Here is a 21355-nt window from a genome sequence, read left to right on the forward strand (position 1 = left end):
GGACGACAGTATAGTATGAAATTTTGGTCAAATTTTGGTCAAATTTATTTATTTTTTATTTTGGTTGACAGTATGATGTTTTTGTCAAATTTTGGACCAAAAATTACAACAACAACAAAAAAAAATCGAAAAAGTTTTCCAGCCCTTTTTTCTCTGGGGCTCCACCTGCAGACATTTTATGGTACTGCAACCAGTAGTTCTTTATAGATGTCATTCATGAAGTAGATATTTGTAATTGTGTTGATGTATAAAGTGGAAATGCTGGTCCTCACTTTGTCAGCAACCCAGTCCTCAGTATGCAGCAAGTACAAGAATGTGTGTGTGTGCGTGTGTGTGAGTGTGTGTGTGTGTGTGTGTGTGTAGCTCTGTTTCAGATGGCAGTGTCCCAGAACACCGTGGTGGTGTGTCCTGTGGCTCCGGCTGGGGCTGAATATGGCGGTGGGTGTTTCTTCTTCCAGCTGGGCAGGATGGGCATACTGTCCTGTTTACACAGGTTCTTCTCAGGCCGCTGACGAGCTTTGATCTCTCGACACAGAACTCGCTTCTTCTCGATCATCTCCATCATGGTGGGGTCTCCACAGAGCCACGGCATCTGTGACGTCAACATACCGACAACCTGTCAGTCACAATTAAAGCTCCACATGTTTGTCAATGTGGGTCTGCGTGTGTGTTTATCTATGTGTGTGTGTGTGTTTGCGAGTGAGTTCATGTGTGTGTGTGTTCATGCGTGTTTTTCTGTGTATCGGTGTGCTCATACTGTGTATGTGAGGTCTCACGTGTATTCACGTGTATATGGGTGTGTTCACGTGTGTATCTGTGTTCACATGCGTGTGTATGTGTTCATGTGTGTTTGTTCACGTGTGCTTGTGTGGTCATATTGTGTATGTGAGTGTTCACATGTGAGTGTGTATCTGTGTGTTCACATGTGTGTGTGTATCTGTGTTCACGTGTGTATATCTGTGGTCACGTATGTGTATGTGTTCACGTGTGTGTATCTGTGTTCACATGTGTGTATCTGTGTGTTCACATGTGTGTGTGTATCTGTGTTCTCGGCGGGGATATCTGTGGTCACGTGTGTGTATCTGTCTGTTCACGTGTGTGTATCTGTGTTCACGTGTGTGTATTTGTGTGTTCACGTGTGTGTATCTGTGTGTTCACGTGTGTGTGTATCTGTATTCACGTCTGTGTATCTGTGTTCACGTGTGTGTTTTTGTTTTCATGTGTGTGTGTATCTGTTTTCACGTGTGTGTATCTGTGTTCACGTGTGTGTATATCTGTGGTCATGTGTGTGTATTTGTGTTCACGTGTGTGTATTTGTGTTCAAGTGTGTGTGTCTGTGTGTTCACGTGTGTGTATCTGTGTTCACGTGTGTGTATCTGTGTGTTCACGTGTGTGTGTATCTGTATTCATGTCTGTGTATCTGTGTGTTCACGTGTGTTTTTGTTTTCATATGTGTGTGTGTATCTGTGTTCACGTGTGTGTATGTGTGTGTTCACGTGTGTGTATCTGTTTTCACGTGTGTGTATCTGTGTTCATGTGTGTGTATATCTGTGGTCACGTGTGTGTATATCTGTTTTCACGTGTGTGTGTGTATCTGTGTTCACATGTGTGTGTGTATCTGTGTTCAGGTGTGTGTGTATCTGTTTTCATGTGTGTGTGTATCTGTTTTCACGTGTGTGTGTGTATGTGTGTTCACGTGTGTGTATGTGTGTGTTCACGTGTGTGTATGTGTGTGTATCTGTTTTCACCTGTGTGTGTGTGTGTGTGTGTATCTGTGTTCACGTGTGTGTATATCTGTGTTCACGTGTGTGTGTGTATCTGTGTTCACGTGTGTGTGTATCTGTTTTCATGTGTGTGTGTATCTGTTTTCACATGTGTGTGTGTATCTGTTTTCACCTGTGTGTGTGTGTGTGTGTGTGTGTATCTGTGTTCACGTGTGTGTATCTGTGTTCAGGTGTGTGTGTATCTGTTTTCATGTGTGTGTGTATCTGTTTTCACGTGTGTGTGTGTATCTGTGTTCAGGTGTGTGTATGTGTGTGTTCACGTGTGTGTATGTGTGTGTTCACGTGTGTGTATCTGTTTTCACCTGTGTGTGTGTATCTGTGTTCAGGTGTGTGTGTATCTGTTTTCATGTGTGTGTGTATCTGTTTTCACGTGTGTGTGTGTATCTGTGTTCACGTGTGTGTATGTGTGTGTTCACGTGTGTGTATGTGTGTGTTCACGTGTGTGTATCTGTTTTCACGTGTGTGTGTGTGTGTGTGCGTATCTGTGTTCACGTGTGTGTATATCTGTGGTCACGTGTGTGTATCTGTGTTTACGTGTGTGTGTGTGTATCTGTGTTCACGTGTGTGTATATCTGTGGTCACGTGTGTGTATCTGTGTTCACGTGTGTGTGTGTGTGTATCCGTGTTCACGTGTGTGTATATCTGTGGTAACGTGTGTGTATCTGCGTTCAGGTGTGTGTATCTGTGTGTTCACATATGTGTATCTGTGTTCACGTGTTTGATTTGTGTGTGTGTTCATTATGAGATTAATAACAAAAGAAAAGCGATTTTAAAAGCATTTTAAATGTTGTCTAATGAGGCGACTCAGACAGAGACAGAAGTTCAGAGACAGAGAGATGGACAAAGATATTGAAAGACAGACATAGAGATGGACAGACAAACGGACAGATGTAACTTCAGACTTTAGTTTATTTAAACGCAGTTTCTGCTTCTTTAACATTTACATTTGTGTTTAACATTCAGATAATAAAACGTTTACAAAATGAATTTCAACATAATGCTGAAGTGTTAATTTAATTTATGGATTTGTGAGATTAGATATTTAAAAGCAAGAAACGTCATCGTTTTTATTCACGTGATTATGAACAAAGAGTGGACAAACAAACGGAAGACAAAAGTGTAGGTTTGTTGGTGAGTATGGTTTGAGCAGCAGGTAAACGTGAAATGAGATGATGCTGCAGAGAACTGAACTGAAAGGGCAACAGGTCATTTATAATTATTGATCCTTTGATTTGAGTTCAAATCTTTGTTTATTCAGCTGTTCACTGGAGCCTTAAACCATCATGGGCTGCATTTAATGTTTAGTGTTGGACTACATCCATATTTTAAAATGCATTTGAACGATTTCTATTTTGTATTTTAGTGCGGACAAACAGAAACTGAGACTTTTATTTTGAAAACTATAGGGTTTTGTATGTGACCCAACACATACAAGGACTCGTTTTTGTATGTTTCTGTGAAATGAATTCATGATTCATTTTGCATTATGTGCTTTTATTGTGAACTACATGTCAACACGGACACCTTTTATTTTGAAATTCTGTAAAGAATTGTCGTTGTATTGTCAAGATAGAAAAGTGTGATGTCATTTTCAGCTCATTCTGCTTGAGTGAAACAATGACAGTCACGGTCTCTTCCTGTTTTTTTTAATCAATAACGACTTGCACTTCCTGTCAGTATCACGTCTTCATTTCCTTCTGCTGGTTCATGTTTCAGGTCATTTCCATTGTTAGCAGTTTTTCATATTTGATTCCAATACCAAACATTTTCCTACTTGTTTCATATTCCTTTTCCTGCCTTCCTGCGTCTCTGTCTCATCTTCTCACCTGTCCTGGTGTATCATATGTCCCTCGTCCTCCTCTGTTTTTGATATCAACCAAAGTTCCCGTGTTCAGACTGACGAACTAATGTGACATCATCAACAGCATGAATTCTGAGAGAAAAGTCAGAATTCTGCAGTTGATCTCAAAATTCTGACTTTTTCACAGAATTCTGACTTTTCTCTGAATTCTGCCATTAATCTCAGAATTATGACTTTCTAACTTTAATCTCTGAATACTGCCGTAATCTCAGAATTCTGACTTTTCTCTGAATTCTGCCATTAATCTCAGAATTATGACGTTAATCTCAGAATTCAGATTTTTCTCAGAATTATGACTTTAATCTCAGAATTCTGCCGTTAATAAAAAAAATGAATTTTTTCACAGAATTCTGACCTTTTTATGAATTCTGCCGTAAATCTCAGAATTATGACGTTAATCTCAGAATTCTTACTTTTCTCTGAATTCTGCCATTAATCTCAGAATTATGACGTTAATCTCAGAATTCAGATTTTTCTCAGAATTATGACTTTAATCTCAGAATTCTGCCGTTAATCTAAAAAATGTGATTTTTTTCACAGAATTCTGAACTTTTTATGAATTCTGCCGTAAATCTCAGAATTATTACGTTAATCTCAGAATTATGACGTTAATCTCAGAATTCTGACTTTTCTCCGAATTATGACGTCAATCTCAGAATTATGACTTTCTGACATTAATCTCAGGATTCTGAGTTTTTTCCTCAGAAGTGTGACTTTCTGACATTAATCTCAGAATTCATGCTGGGGTTTTTTTTTACTTTGGCGCTAATACTCTTCCGTATGATTGAGACCATAAACTCCTCAGGAAAATGTATTGTCTTGTATATATTATATATATTATATATATATTATATATATTATATTATATATATAGCACTTCAGCTCTCTATATAATTTGGTGGAAGGTGGGGTTAAAACTTTAATAGTAATGAGCTGTGGTTAATTGTTAATGTGTTGACTTTGCCTGTGAGTGTGGTTCATATACAAACATTTAAATGAGATTTAATCCCTTACACATAAGTTAGTGTTAGTTTAATGTTAGTTTGACGTTAGTTTCAATGACGATGTTCAGTTAGTATAAAGTGTTTTTGTTAGTGTTAATATTTCATTTTAAGACAAAATACTTTTGAACAGCAAATGTTTTCCACAAAAGTACAATTACAAAAAGTCCTTGAACAATGTAAAAAGAAATCATACTTTTACTTGTTTACACGTCTCATGTTAACTCATTTACTTGTTTTACAGTAGAGTTGTCAGTCAGCTGGTGCATCGCAGCTTCTGTCCGCCTATAATGTTTTATGTTCTGTTATTCAATGAAGTTGAATCCTGTGTGAAATACAATCATTTATAATATAAAACACAAACACACACACACACACAGATGAACCAGTGTTTCACGGGTGTACCTGACTGAGAGCGACGTGATGTGCTTCATGCAGGTGACGTTGAGGTGTTCCACCAGGTGAAGGAACCCCTGACGTCGAGGCTGAGCGGCCGAGTTTACAAACGGACTTGGATTCTGGAAAGAAAATCAGACAAAGAAACAACAGCTGATGTTCACCTGTGAATGATGTTCTCAAAACAGGGTGAGTATGAAGACACTGGAATCACCCACACACTCACACATTCACAAACCCAGATACATTAGACACAGATCATCCCATATTCAGACCGAGCAGCTTTCATCAAACTCATTATTAAGTTATTAAGTTCCTATTATCGCTGTTTTTTTCACGAGCGACAGTGTCTTCTGACTCTGGGTCTGACTCCGGTTTAAAGTCATAAAGGGACTGCGGCGGGGAGTCGTGACGAAGCTATTTTTAAACACTGTTAAAACAATGTTTTGATAATGAGGAGCAGTGCATCCGCCGTTCCAGAGGGGGGCGCTGCGCTTCTGAGAACAGATGTGCTGGATAGTACTGGCCAATCACAAGACTCTGTCTTCTGGGGGTGAAAGTTCACTCTGAAATCTCGCAGCAGAAAAACACTGTCAGAAAAGAGGATTTCTATCGGCTAGTTCACAGCAACTAGGAGGTTTTTGATCATAAAAACAAGTTAATATATGTAAGTAGACCTCCATAACTAACATATATGTGCAACAGGACCACTCTATGTCACCTTTAACACTGTGATTTGTCTTTGTTGTAGGCGCGGTCAAAGTATCGATTTGGTGATATATCGTCGTCCTTCCTCGTGCAATGTGATGTCGGAGCAAATATCGATATTTAAATGAACAAATGAAAGCGCTCTACAGCAAACGGTTTCACTGGCCAGGCGCCACTACCGCATGACTCCTCACGGTGGCGCTGTTAAAATAAATGAGGGAAACTAGCGCTGAAGTTACCTGGCAGAAGAAGAGAGAGTTTACAGCAGGATAACGTTGGAGAACGTTAAGAGTCGTGTTTCGTGACTACCTTTTTTAGCTCAAGTTCAAATGTTTCAAGTAAAGTAACTGAAGTAGCATATCTCAAAAGTGATTTTAAATGCGATCTCCTCCTCTTTGTGGCGTTGTGGTGTGGCCTTACTCACCTCCCACTCCTCCTCCTCCACACAGCATCATAGTGGGGCTAACAGATGATCTCCCCATCCTGCTGGATCCTGGACTAGATCGTCCATCTCTGTCTTTGTGGTCTTGTCTGGGCAGAGACCTGTAATCTGCTGAGGTGCAGCAAAAGCACAGGTCATATAGAGTGAAAAAAAACAAAGAAGGAAAAAGCTTCAGAACAGTTACCATGATGAAGAATTAGCTGACCCAAAAAAAAAATGAAAAAGCACCCAACACAAAGTATGAGGAAAAAGACTACAGGGTAGGACAGATCAAGTGTGATCGGTTCATAATTCAGATAAAGTTCTGAGAGTCCGATATCATGAGGACTTACCTTCACCCTCCCTGCTCTTCCTGCTTCCTGAACCTCTCTTTACCACCTGTTTACCTGAAGCAAACAGGTTGTTGAGTTCATCCAAAGGGCTCGCTGGTGTCTGTGACCTCACCGACACATTCTGCATGGAGCCGTGTGTGGGCGATGAGTCACTAAGTTTAGGCTCCCCCACTTTGTGTGAGGACGATGACGATGAAAAGCAAGGCACGCTTCCTCCAGCCATCAGTGTGTCGTACGGCGGTGGCCTCTTCAGGCTCAGAGGGGTAAGGGAGCGACCCATGCTGACTGGAGACGGACATGCGGATTGGCTACGGGGGTAACCATGACCACCGTGGGCAGAGTCAGACGACTTGTATAGGTTGGACGGAAGAGGTGGAGCCGATGAGCGGCCAGAGGATGTGATGGTGTGGTTGCTTGAGTGGTCTCTGTCTTTTTCCCGCTCCCGGTCCCGGTCTTTGCGGCGGCGGCTGGAGGAGGGCTGCGGCTGTTGTTCAGCGCCGCTCGATTTGCTAATGGAGACATTTTCTAACATGGGCAACCGGGTAACGTCTAAGGGTGTGAGGGGGGACTCGTCAGAGTTGGGGGAGCACTGAGCAGGCGCAGGGGGGAAGACGAGCAATGGCGGCCGAGGAGTCAAGAGGTTGGGGAAGGGCGGAGGGATGTCACACAGAGATCCGCGGGACCACAGATCAGGATCCATGATGGCAGAGTGAGTGTCCTGCAGAAAGTCTTCCAACATTGGGTACTTCATCTCCTCGTACACCGACTCATTCTGCTCATCCTCCACCACTTCCTGACCTTTCATCTCACGTAAGATGTTTCCCACCATCTCGATATAAACTGGTTCCTCGTCATCCACGTCTCTGGACACTGGGCTCTGATTCTGGGATCGCCGTGAGGAATACTTCTTGTTGCCATGGTTGTGGATGTAGGACTCATCGAAGGATGTGCTGAGCTGAGTGTTTGGGTTCCTCTTCGGTTTAGGTGGAGGGAGCTTCTTGTAGTCGTCAGAGTAGAAAGGGCACTGAGCTGCAGACAAACAGACAGACAGCAGCTGACATCACCTCATGTGACATGCGATGCAATTAAATTCAATAAACTTCATTTGTCCCTGGGGACAGTTCATAGTGCACTTAATAGCCAGATTTATATTTAGCTTCTTCAGACACAAAGTAGTTTTACAACATCCTGGGAGACAACAGGAGCTGTCCTCACCGTCCACTAGGTCTGCTGCTTCTTTGGTCTCTTGGTGGTCTCTCCTGAGGGTTCCAGATCCGCCATTCACCATCTCAGAGCTGCTGCTCAGTTTGGTGTTGGGGTCCCTCTTGGGTTTGGGCGGCGGTTGTTTTCGGTTGTGGATGGAGTCGTCTTCTCCTCCACCCACAGAGTGGAGGGACTGAGATCGAACCGTGAAGCCCTGGCTTGCGGGGGGCAGTCTGTCTTGTGGCACCGGCATTGTCATGAAGCCCATTCTGAAATGTTTCCCAGAGTATGACGTGTCGGTCACCATGGCAACGTCTTCACCGATCCTATATGGATGGAAAGACAGACATCGAACGGTCATCATTCACTGAGACAATATTTTGTAAAAGTAGAGTGCTCTCAGAAGAACACACCGACCACTAGCCCTGCTCTAAACCAGGACCCTAAAACCAACAATCATGATCCAACACTTAATTAACCCAACAACTGAAAACCAGTGATCATGAACCAGCACACATCAACCAACACTCATTAACCAACAACCGTCAATCATCAACCAACCACAATGAAAAACCGAGCACTCATGTGTTTGGATGGATGGTACTGATGGTTAAGATGAAGTTTAGAATGAATTCATGCCTGTGACGTCAGAAGACTCATGTGTTAGTATTTTCTACCTCTTGATCGCATCTTCCTGCCGTCTCTTCTTCTGGTGTTTTTCCTGCAGGTAGGTCCAGTTGGTCTGATTACGAACACGGTCACTTTCTCTAGCAATGTCTGAAGCATTTTGAATCACCAAACCATCGTATGTTCGAAGGCCACTATCCTCCACATACTGAAAAAACCTCCGGAAGGAAGACGATTCCTGCTGGTACGTCATGACTCCACAGAGACCTGAGAGGAACATCGGACACAAGCAGGTGAGTGGGAACACCTTTTACACGACTTTGTTTTTGTTTTAATGTCAGGAAAGAAAAAAAATATGATCGAATTATGGCTCAAAAAAACTTGGAAAACTGGAAAGAGAAGGCCAGGTCGCACTGGTGCCAATCACAGGGCCACATGGAGACAAACAACACATCCACTCACACCTCAGGGAGTTGCCCCCAAATCTGCATGTTTTTGGACTGTGGGAGGAAACTGAAGAACCTGGAGAAAACCCCCACACATACAGGGAGAACATGCAAACTCCATGCAGAAAGACCCTGGATCAACTCGGGTCAGGAACCTGGGTCTTCTTGCTTCAAAGGCAAGAGGGCTAACCACTACACAAACCATGGCCTGAGCAGAACTCATTACAAGGAAATAATATACAAATACTATAGCTTCCTGTAACATGCCAGCAGACATACGATAGGGTCCCAAATAATTTAAATTTCGTCATCTACCCATTTCTGCACTGAACCCTACACTGGGAATCTCCAGCTTGATTCTCCGTAAACCACATTAGTGCTGACTGCTCAGGCTCCCTGTAACAAAGCACTGTCCAGCCCATTTAATAGCAAACTCTCGTTGGCCAAAAAGACAAATAAGACTACGGTATCCATGGAAACGTGCTTGATGTTGCATGAGGAGGTCCGCCAGTACCCACACACTCAACAAAACGACTATTTCCTGGTGAGGAATGGCTACGTCTGTAATGACATATGAGATTATGTAGGCATGTGTGGAACGCCAGACTGATATGGATCCTTGTTCAAGTATGAGCGGAACCGCAGATTTGCTGGAGCGGCTCTCCACAGATGTGGTAATAATGGGCCCTAACACTGAAGCTACTTATTACACTGTAGCCTCTTAATCTGTGTGCGCGCATGTGCGCGTGCGGGCGGCGAGTGCGCGTGTCTATCGTTCCCCTCCCCCACCTCTCCGTCTCTCATCCTCCCTCTAAAAATGGACCAGGGAGTCAGCCGGTGGTAACCTAGCAACAGTAGCATCTCTCAGAGGAGTATGATGTAATGCTTCCTGTACAGAAGAAGAGAAGAATAAGCGAGGAAAAAAACCAAGATAGGAAACAAGGAGAGGTAACAAGGAGATGAATCAGAGAGTGGAAGCGACACGGAGTCACGGAAAGGAGACAAGGAGTTTACGATCACCTGTGATTTGATTCAGATTTTATTTCCATGTAGTTATCTGATTTTGTTTTTTTCTGATGAGAAACTGATCGTGACCTTTGACCCTGAGACTCTGCCTTGTTTCAGTCACACCTGTCAATCACTTTGGTTGTAATCGCTGAACAGAAACATAAACACAGGTATTGATCAGATTCACTTCCTGTCTGACTTTTGACCCTCACAAACATGCCGGGTGTTCTTATCATCTATCCGTGTACATCCTGATTTATAGCTGCTAACTTACTTTGTTTACATTTATTTATCTTTGAGCTAAAATTGTTTAAAAGGAAAAGTGCCTGCTTTCAAAACGAAGGTGAATTCTAATCGGAAACTTTGCTCTTAGCTGTGATTCAAGATGGCGGCCATGTTGAAGCTGCTGATTTCAACAGAAGGTGGGAATGAATGAGTCAGATTTGAACTGACTTTATTGATACAGTCGACGATGACAGTCAGACAAGGTGAGAATGAGCAAGCAAATAAAGAGGAAGGATGGAAGCAGCTTACCGGTGGATCACTGAGGACTCACACTCCATCCATCCCTCCTCCACTGTCTCCTTCACTGTCTCCTTCCCTTCGTCACTGTCTCCTTTACTATATCCTTTGGTGTCTCGTCGCCTCCTTGTGTCCACCCTGTGCAGAATCGATGATGAACTGATGAAGATTCCTGCTGTCGTCACAGATCTGCGGCTCAGAGGAGAAAAAAAACGACGACTCACTGCAGCGATGATAATCCCCGACACCTCTGCTCTTCCTCTCCTTGCCTCCTCCCCTCGTCTCCTCTGTCCTACGATCATATATCCTCACTGCTGTAAGAATCACATATATATACACACACACACACACGAGCGCACGCACACACACACATTCACCCTTCAGCCCCACACACACATATCCCCGACAAGACGGTCACCACAAGAAACAAGAGGCTGAAACCACGGCAACCTGGCAGCATCCTCACCCTGCTGACTCCTCCCCCTGCTGCTGAGAGGGGAGGGCAAGAGGGAATATTTATTTGTGTGTGTGTGTGTGTGTGTGTGTGTGTGTGTGTGTGTGTGTGTGTGTGTGTGTGTGTGTGTGTGTGTGTGTGTGTGTGTGTGTGTGTGTGTGTGTGTGTGTGTGTGTGTGTGTGTGTGTGTGTGTCTGTGTGATGAACAGATGATGTGTTCTTTCCTCCTTCATCGCCTACATGATGCTGATGATGATGATGACATCATCTGGCAGGACGTCACATGATATTTTATCACGGTTACATCATGTGATGTCACAGCTCTTCTGACAAACCTTAAAGCTGCACAGAGGGCTGTGTCCACGATGGGCTTCGTCGCTTCAGGTCGTGAGGACGTTGTGGGAACGATGCATCGGTACGGATGACGTCATGGCTTCTCTGCAGGTGATGTCATCATCACCTCAGTGCTGTGTGGGGAAGAAAGAAAAAAACGGTCCTTGTTTAATTTCCTTGTTACCAATACTGCCCTAGCTGTTTTTATCCAGTGACATGCCATCAGTGTAGTCATGTGACTGGTGCTGGTGGGCTCTGATGGCATAGCAGCTGTTTCTATTGGTCTGATTTTGAATTATGAGCAGAATGTACAAAATATTGGCAATTCATTGATTGATACAAGACAAACACAAAGGCATATGACATCTACAGATATATTGTTATTATTAGTAGTAGTATTATTATTATTATAGTAACCTAGACGGATTCTTGAAAATATGAAATTGAATCTGATTACAGAGTAGTTTCGTGATACCAGCAACCCCCCAGGGTTCTGTATTGCGCATGCGTGTAGTTGTGTAGCAGCTCCTGTGTGTGTGTGTGTGTGTGTGTGTGTGTGTGTGTGTGTGTGTGTGTGTGTGTGTGTGTGTGTGTGCGTGCGTGCGTGCGTGCGTGCGTGCGTGCGTGCGTGTACCTCTTTAGGGCTCATTCTGGGATAAACGCTGACCTTGTCAGGACCAGTAGTCCTCATGGAGACCAAAACCTGGTCCTAATCAGACGGAACCTAATTTCTGAGGCTCCAGTTCAAGTTTAGGGTTAAAGATCTGAATTGTGGTTACAGGTAAAGGTTTGGCATTAACTGGTTTGTTTGGGCTGTCCAAATGAATGGAAGCCAATGCAGTGTCCTCACAAGACTAGCTGTGTGTGTGTGTGTGTGTGTGTGTGTGTGTGTGTGTGTGTGTGTGTGTGTGTGTGTGTGTGTGTGTGTGTGTGTGTGTGTGTGTGCGTGCGTGCGTATGTGCGTGTGCGTGTGCGTGTGCGTGTGTGTGTGCGCGCGCAGCCACGGAACGCTCGCCTCCGCTCACTCATCATCACGGATACCTCGGTGCTGATGAGCGTGGATCCCGGCCAGCATGTCGTCCAGTCCGGAGCAGCACCAGAACCAGGAGCCGAAGGAGGATGGGAAGGAGGAGAGGGACGAGGAGGAAAGGAAGGAGGACGCGAAGGAGACAGAGGTTAACAATGTCGAGATGAGCGCGGAGCCCGAGCAAGACAAGAAGAAGGATGGAAAGAAGGAAGAGGCGAAGGAGATGAAGAAAACCAAAGAGTCCTTCATGGATTCGATTTACAATCCGAGGAGCGGAGAGTTTCTGGGTCGCACCGCCAGCAGCTGGGGTAAGGGCGCGCGCGCGCGCACGTGATTTTTGGTCATTTGTGTTATTAATCAATGCTAATTTTATTCATTCAATTATTATCGATGGTTAATTAAACGGTCAAACTGTTTTAGGTGTTCACAATATATCGAAGATTTACGGTTATCGACATATATGCATAACATATATGTATGTGTATGTATATATATATATATATAATCTACATCTTAACGTATTTCCTCTTTTTTCCCAACTATATGTTATGTAAGTATGTAAGTGATGGTGTTTAGTAAAACTGTTTTTGGAATGAAAAGAATGCATTTATATTTTTTGTTCAGTGTTTGCAGAGGGCAGTGATGATTATCTGAGTACATGTATTAACCAATATTCATTGTTATCACATATTGCATATGCTGTCCTAATTCTGTGTTACATCAGAGCTCATATGACATCACAGTGATTGAAATCACCTCCTGTCTGTCATTTTAAGCGTATTGTAATTTGATGCAGAAAACCTGATCGATATTTATTGATGTAAAGTGTAAAGTGGTGGTGAGAGCGTCCGGCCACACGCCGAATTAAAACGAACAGTTTGAGGACATGACGTCTGAATGAACGTTCTCCATGACCAGATTGGTCTTTTGAAACATTATTCACATTATTGTGACACGTGGTTCTGGCCTGGACGAGGAGGATTGGAGAAATTGGAGGTTTCAGGTCTGCACTTGACTCAGTGATTGATCCAGATTTATTCAGTGAGCCAAAGTAACTACATTGAGCACTTTAAATCCTGTTTGTTTAAATAAAGTTGTGTTTGAATTGTCTCCTCCAGGTCTCATCTTCCTCTTCTACCTCGTCTTTTATGCCTTTTTGGCCGGACTGTTCTTGCTCACTATGTGGGTCATGTTACAGAGTCTGGATGAGAACGTGCCCCGATATCAGGACCGCGTGGCCAATCCAGGTGAGCGAGGACACGAGTGGGGAATATATTCTTCTTTCAATAAAAATTGAATGGGACGGTGACCTGTGAGTCATGATTTTCAAACTCAATGCACATCACATGTCCGTCAGACCTTATCTAAAACAGGGTTTCTCAATCCTGGTCCCAGGGACTCACTTACCGGCATGTTTTCAGAGGTTTTCCTGCTCTAAAAATGGCCAGTTTGACATCAAGCTCTGCAAAAGCCTGTAAGGATATATTCATTTGAAGCAGGGAAGCATCTAAACCAGGGGTGTCAAACTCATTTTCACTGAGGGCCACATCAGCATAACGGTTACCCTCAAAGGGCCAGATGTAACTGTCATATAATATATAAACCAAATATAATGTAAAATAAAGGTAACTACTCCGTAACATATTGCTAAATAACTTTCTGTATTTATAACTTATTTAATTTCACTCGTCGCATGATGCATATGCAATGATACACTGCGATCTAGTGGCAGTGCCGTCACTTTGCGGGTAACGCAATCGCCATGCATTGTGGGAAATGTAGTTTATGGTCAACGCACGCCTTAAAGCAGCATAGACCTATTTTAACACAGATTTTTTAAGACCAATTAATCACTCACGGGCCACATACAATGACGTGGCGGGCCACATCTGGCCCCCGGGCCTTGAGTTTGACACATGTGATCTAAAACATGCCATGGACCAGGATTTTGAAACACAGAAGAGCACCAGTAGTCCACCTGCAGTTGTATTCTGCTGTCTCTGCTAATAATAAAAGCTTTGCTTACTCATTTTTCACTGAGAAATTAATAAATCATCCATAATTTAAGCCTTCAAATTGCCTCAAATGCTTTGGATTAAACTGGTCTGGATGAAAACCCTGGATTATAGATAACACTGATAAACAGAACTTTATTTATTAGTGTTTTTGAGGTAAACTTTGCCTGTCCACCTGCTGCACAGGTGTGAGGCTTTTGTGATGTGGTTATTTTTATTTTTGATTAATGGTTTGTTTCGGCGCAGGTTTGGTGAGTTCTCCTCACGCAGAGGAAATCTCATTCAACCACAGTGAGCCAGCGAGCTACGACCAGTACATCCAACAACTGGATAACCTGCTGCAACGTGAGCAAGGGTCACATTTGGGGGTCAAGGTCTATGGTTCTGGGGTCTGGGTTCATGGGGTCAAAGTTATATAGAGCGTCTGTCCTCGAGAACAAGGACCCTGATCTAATTTGTATTCACAGAATACAACGACAGCGTTCAGGCACAAAACGACTTGTGTCTGGTGGGACAATTCACTGAACAGGACGATCAGCCCGTCAAGAAGGTTTGCCAGTTCAAACGCAGCGCACTGGGACAGTGCTCTGGTCTGGAGGACGACAGCTTTGGATTCGCTGACGGAAAACCGTGCATCATCGTCAAGATGAATCGGGTCAGTGACAGAGTTTGTCGTGTCGGGTTTTTGAGGTTGACACGCACCTGGAGCTCTTTTGCCTCTGTCATTTGATTTTTGTTCAATTTGAATTTTCCCAATAAAAACATGAATATGAGCCGTGCCAAATAAAAACATGAGCGTGTTTTGTCAACAGGTGATTGGACTGAAACCTCGAGGGAATCCCAACATCAACTGCACTGCCAAGGTAACACACACACACACACACACACACACACACACAGTCTTCCCAGAATGCACCTGTGACCTTGAGTGACCAACAAACCTAACTCAGTTTGTCATCATGACATCAGTTAGCACTTTGTTACAGATGTGATTATTGAATTTGGATCTCACACATGTGCATGCACACACTGTCATGATGATGAGGACGATTATTGTTATTATAATTATTCTCTCTTGCTTTCCCTCTGGTAGAGAGACAGTCCATTACACATGCAGTACTACCCAACAGAAGGTCTACTTGATACAATGTACTTCCCGTACTACGGCAAGAAAGCACATGTGAGTAACGACATTTGTGTTTGTTGGTGTGAAAGATCTTATCAGCACAGTTATGCTATCGTTAATGCTGCTGTTGCTGTTATTAATGTTCCATCACCATGGTTACACCACCGTGTTGTTAACGACAAAACATGAATGAAGGTGAGTGCTCATCAGTCAAGCTTTCTTTAATTCGATATTCCAAACCAAATCTCTGCATTTAACTTTCCTTGATCTCAAAATGTTTGAATAAATGGTGTAAAATGGTGCGTGGGTCTGTATTTATAGATGGCACTTACCTAGTCTTGATGACCTCTCAAAGCTGCCATTCACGCATTCACACCCATTCATTAATAATCCATGTGCAGTGCAATTTCTGTCACACATCCTTCATGCCCCTTGTGCAATGTAGGATTAAGTGTCCTGCCCAAGGACATGTCGGTAGGTAGACTAGCAGAGCTGGGAATCTAGCCCACAACCTTCAAGTTGACTTCTCTACCACTGAGCTACCGTTGAAGATTTGTTACGACCTCATTTTGAACAATTCCAATTCATCCTCTCCTTTCTTTTCAGTTGATGTATTTTTAGTGTTAAACGTCTGTGGGCTTTTCTTTCTGCACAAAAGCTCTTTATGACGGTTATTGTTATGAACCCAGTGTTACCATGGTAACCTGGCCTCTCTCTGTGTTTTACAGCCTGACTATGTGCAGCCTCTCGTCGCCGTCAAGTTGTTCTTGACAAAAGACGACTTTGGCGTCGAGCAGACGGTTGAGTGTAGAGTGGAGGGCTCAGAAGACCTGCGTAATGACGACGCGCGGGACAAGTTTCAGGGTCGTGTCAGTTTCCGGGTCAAAGTGTCACAGTAACAGGATTTGACATTTGCGACGGATACCACAATATATCCAGTATACGGGACTCTTTTTAATCCAGACCTGAGTTCTTTCCTGGGCGTGTGGTGGTGGTTCGTCCTGATTTCAGTGACCCGAGAGATAACACTGCAAGAACCTTTAAACCTGGTTCAGACTCAGGCCTGATCCTGGTACAATCCTGATCCAGTAAATAAGCACAGACTATAATAAAGAGTATAAATAATATGTAAACACAGTTAATAAATAGTATATGAACACAGTTAATAAATAGTATATGAACACAGTTAATAAATAGTTATTGAACACAGATATTAAAAAAGTAAATAAACACACTAAATAAATAGAAAAAAATAAGCACAGTAAATCACATATTGAGTAAAAAAAACTTCAGGTTCAAGTATATTAACAGTATACTGTATTAAAAAACAGAAATAAAAACCTTTAATAAAGTTAATAAACACTAGTTGAACAGAAATTATTAAACAATGAACAAACACAGTTGATTAACTAAAATAAACAGTAAATAAGTTAGGAGTAAATATTAATAAATAGTAAATAAACCCAGTTTATAAACAGACGTGTGGTTTATTGAAGAAAACTGCCAAAAGACCAACCTTAAAATGAACAAGTTAAATCTCAATTTTCATTCACTATAAAGTGAAAATTAATGTTTTAGTAATTTTTTAAGTATTAAGTATTAATCTACATGCACAGATTGTGAGCACAAATGTATGTTTAACTAAAAAAAATGAGTGTGTTTAATATGGTTAAGGAATTTAATGACTGTTATTGTTTCCAAGCAAATATTTTTCAATGTGATTGTTGTATTGTGTGGTCAGTGAAATAGATTAAATCATCAGTTGAAGTCAGATTCAACTGAATCTTTTTTTTTTTTTTTTTTTAATTGTTGTCATTTTTGAAAAAGAATAAAACAGACTGAATGATGTTTGCTTGTAAGAGGAAATAAAAATGTAAATGAACAACAACAATCAACAGAATCGTGTTTTGTTTTAAAGAAATGTCATCACTCATCACTGTGGGATGCCAGTTTGATGCTTTTGCTCTAAGATATACTTTATATTTATCTATAAATGTAATTACAGTCAAATACAACCATACTGTCAGTCTTAAAGAGGGAGGTAGGTTTTTAGCTATTTGTTTTGTTTTGCCCACTTGTTTTCTTTCTCTTTATGTTTTATGCTCCTTCTGTTTTTCTTATATTTCTTATTTTGTTTGTCTGTTTGTTTGTTTGTTTTTTAAAGTTGTTGTTTTTGTTTCTTTTTGCTGAACTGTGTCCCACTGTACAGCTTTTATTTTTATTTTCAATAAAAAATTGTGAAATAAACCACTTCCGTGATGTACCGGAAAAGACATATTGTGACTTCTGGTCAAAACCTTCAAAATAAAAGTGGGGACGTTCACGCTGTCAAATGAACCTAGATTGAGAGTCAACAAAAACAAATGACTTTGTTTGCTTTTTTGTTGAAAGACGTGATCCAAAGATGTTGTGTGAACACGAGTAAACAGCGTCTGTTGCTCGGCGAGCTCATTTTCACGGTGAACCGGATGTAAATGGTGGATGTCAACGGTGGGTCAGGCGGGACGAGCGAGTTAACAACATGGCGGCGCTGAGAACTTTCTACGGTCAGACGGAGCTGATCATGGAGGCGGCGGTGGATGCGGCGGTGTCCGCCCTCCATCGCAGACTTGGAGAGGCGGAAACCGGCGGCGGGGAAACAAGGGTAAAGACAGACGGTCCCGTGGAATACATGAAGATAAAAATGGAAGTTGGTGTAAGAGTGAATGGCTTCAGAGGAAAATCCGCCGTCACTTCCTACTTCGGTTAGAATGCTTAAAAACCATAGGGGAAAAACACAAACAGCGCGTAAATCTGTTTTTTGGAGGAAAAAAAAGTTTCCGGTCAACACATACGTTCTATGTATTCATACACAAGCGCACATTCACAGCCGCTGTCTTCTGTGTACAATAGACAACAACAAACACGTTTTTAAAAACAGAAGTAATATAAAGGGTTGTCAGTTTGTTTGTGCTGATAATAATAACTATGACTAAGAAATTGGATAAGTGTAAGATGTGATTTATCTGTATGGATGTTCAACAACAGAACACATTTGTAATAATAACATACACACTAGTATTTCATAAAACAATTTTAAATGAACAGTCTGCTGTGTAGTGTGTAATGAACGTTATTGTCCACAAACGTGTTGTTTTGTCCTAAAACACAAATGTGTGAGTTTGATTCACGTTTGTGTGCAGGTTTATTCCGCATTTTTGATGAAACCTGGATTTATCCTTTGTTTTTGCTCCTGCAGATGCAGCTGAACGACGTCCTCACCGTCATGTCGAGGGAAGCCGTTCGTAAAATCGTACAGGTTTTCACGGAACTTTACATGAGTGTGGAGAGGGAAAAGGAAACTCTGAAGGCAAATGTCAAACGCCTCGAGTCTGAACTGAAGAATCAGGAAAACCAGACACAAACGCTTTACAAGATCAAACCAGCAGGTTAGTGCTCTGCACACCACAGACCCTGAACACACCGTAACAGGGAATTTGAATGCATCATAATGTGCAGCAGGGTACCCCTGAAGGCATGTTTACATGAAGGAGAGGGAGAACCTGGATGATTTATGATGTAAATACATCAGTACAGGAAACCTGAATGCATCATATAGTGATGGAGGGGGAACCTGAACACATCATAATGTAGTGATTATTGTAATAATAGGTGAGAGAGGGAAACCTGAGTGAATCAAAACATGAGGGAAAAGGAACCTAAATGCATAATATAAGAAAGGACCTTAATGCCTCATATTTCTGAAGCATTAACTTTTGTTTCCAAAGCTTTGAATTTATCAAAAAATAAAGCACATTTTACTGTATGTAATGACAAGCGTGTGTTACAGATGGACCATCTCTCTCACTGGACATCAACCAACCAGCGACAAACCCCACCGCACTTGCCATGGCTATTCTCAACTCCACCAAACCCAAACACAGGATCAGCAGCAGCCACCAGGTGCCGCTGGTCATCATCAGCCAGCCGCGCCCTGGACTGATCTCGGAGCAGAAACAGTCGCTCCTTACGCAGAGTCAACCCGTCCCTGAACCAATCAGAGGGCAGCAGGAAAAGACAGGTTCTGGTTCTGTTGGTGATCACACTGACACAGACATGCAGGTGGTTTCAGACTCTATGCAGGCGACATCACTTCCTGTGGTTAGTGATCAGTCGAGCAGTGAGCTTGCCGGTGTGTCAATCAGTGAGTCTCCTCCCACAACTAAAGAAGAACAAACTGTGGATGTAAGTATTACGATCGTCGCTAATCAATAAGTCACATTAATCACTGTTTCGAATCAGATTAAGGTTTAAATGTCTCATTCACTATTTATAGCTATTGGTACAGTCATCAAACACAGTCATTAGTTTGTTTTTGTTGGGTGTTTTTCAGGAAACACAGACGGGGACGGTGCAGGTCAAAGTTAAAATTCATCCTCCATCAGGTGATATGACGTTTGTATTTCCTGTTTGTTTTTGTAGTTGGATTTAGTGAGCGAATTTGTTTCTCTTCATGATCACAGTTTGTCACAGACATGACGGACAAAGAGAGTTAACTGGTGTTTCTGTGTGTGAGAGCCATGTGGCTGCGTTTCTGCGTCGATGTCCTGACTTAGCATCTGTGTGTGCAGGTGCGAGTGTCGCAGAGCAGAGAGAGCAGCAGAGGGAGCAGGAGCGACGGCGGCGGCGGGAGCAGTACAAAGAGAAGCGCTTCTTCTGCGAGCTGTGCAACAAGGGTTTCCATCAAAAGCACCAACTGAACAAGCATATGTCGTCCCATCAGAAGCCGTTCCCCTGCAGCTTCTGTGACAAAGGTTTCTACAAAGCCACGACACTGCAGAAACACGAGCTGAGTCACCAGCTGAGGGCAGCCCAGGAAAACGACCCCGACAAGCTGCTGCCGTGCGGCCAGTGCGACAGGAAGTTCAAACTTTTGCGCCAGCTCCGAGTCCACCAGGTGTCTCACCAGCTCGAGAAGGCGCCGCTCAAGTGCCAAATTTGTGACCGCACCTTCACCTCCGCTAGCGCACTCCGCTACCACGAGGTGTCACATGCCGAAGTCAAGCCCTTCAAGTGCAACGTCTGTGCCAAAAGTTTTACGAGAAAGAAAAGCCTCCGCGAGCACCAGACAGTCCATACGGGTGCTCGGCCATATCGCTGCCAGATCTGCGGAAAGTCCTTCTCCACCGCCAGCAACCTGCGTGTTCATAAGAGGTCGCATTCCGACGAGCGGCCGTTTGAATGCAGCCAGTGCAACAAGGCGTTCAAGTGTCGGATGGGACTGCTGCAGCACCGCGTGGTTCACACTGGAGAGAAACCCTACATGTGTCAGACCTGTGGCCTAAGATTTGGCCTCAAGTACAACCTGCAGAGACACCTGCGGCTGCACAGCGGCGAGAAGCCCTGCAGGTGGGTGTGACAAAGCATAATCGCAACAACAGCTACTGTACATCACAATCACAACCCTGTCACTGATTTACTGTTTCTTGTGTCTCAGATGTGAGAAATGTGGCGAGCGCTTCAAGGGGACGTGGGCGCTGAAGGTCCACATGCTGGTTCACGGTGTCGAGAAACCGTTCATGTGCGATCAGTGTGGTAAGACGTTTTTCTACAACTGTCAGCTGCAGAAACATCAGCGCATCGTTCACTACGCCACAGGCAGAGGACGGGGCGGTGGAGGTGATGCAGAGACCCACGCGGGTACAGACGTGCGACAGGTGAGACGCAGGCCACCGTGGGACAAACCATACAGCTGCAAGACCTGCGCGAAGCGCTTCACCAGCAGCACGACCCTGAGGACGCACGAAAAGAGCCACGCGGAGAACAAAGAGTTCAGCTGCGACACCTGCGGGAAGTCGTTCCACCTGCGACACATGTACCTGTACCACATGAGGCAGCACAGCGGCGACCGTCCGTATGTCTGCGGCACCTGTCAGAAAGGCTTCATGCTGGCATCACAGCTGAAGCAGCACCAACTGCTGCACTCTGGGGTCAAGCCGCATTGCTGCGCGCAGTGCGGCAAAGAGTTCAGGACGCCGCAGAACTACCAGCGCCACCTGCTGATCCACACTGGAGAGAAACCCTACCAGTG

At 43.3% G+C, this 21355-nt stretch overlaps 2 protein-coding genes across 2 annotated transcripts; one reads left to right on the forward strand and one right to left on the reverse strand.

Annotated features, from left to right (window-relative positions):
- Positions 1 to 370: 370 nt before the first annotated feature.
- Positions 371 to 8607, reverse strand: nyap2a (neuronal tyrosine-phosphorylated phosphoinositide-3-kinase adaptor 2a; the record flags this gene model as incomplete). The annotated part of the gene is made up of 6 exons (XM_083886553.1): positions 371 to 592; positions 5052 to 5164; positions 6175 to 6303; positions 6525 to 7553; positions 7740 to 8053; positions 8405 to 8607. 6 exons carry the CDS (start codon positions 8605 to 8607, stop codon positions 371 to 373), a joined length of 2010 nt encoding a protein of 669 aa, XP_083742679.1.
- A 3583-nt stretch (positions 8608 to 12190) lies between these two features.
- Positions 12191 to 16184, forward strand: LOC310925107 (sodium/potassium-transporting ATPase subunit beta-3-like; the record flags this gene model as incomplete). The annotated part of the gene is made up of 7 exons (XM_083886977.1): positions 12191 to 12452; positions 13263 to 13391; positions 14406 to 14504; positions 14627 to 14814; positions 14972 to 15022; positions 15253 to 15339; positions 16014 to 16184. 7 exons carry the CDS (start codon positions 12191 to 12193, stop codon positions 16182 to 16184), a joined length of 987 nt encoding a protein of 328 aa, XP_083743103.1.
- Between the last annotated feature and the right edge of the window lie 5171 nt (positions 16185 to 21355).

Source organism: Microchirus variegatus (genome assembly GCF_963457635.1).
Source record: "Microchirus variegatus genome assembly, chromosome: 3".
Classification (NCBI taxonomy): Eukaryota; Metazoa; Chordata; class Actinopteri; order Pleuronectiformes; family Soleidae; genus Microchirus; species Microchirus variegatus.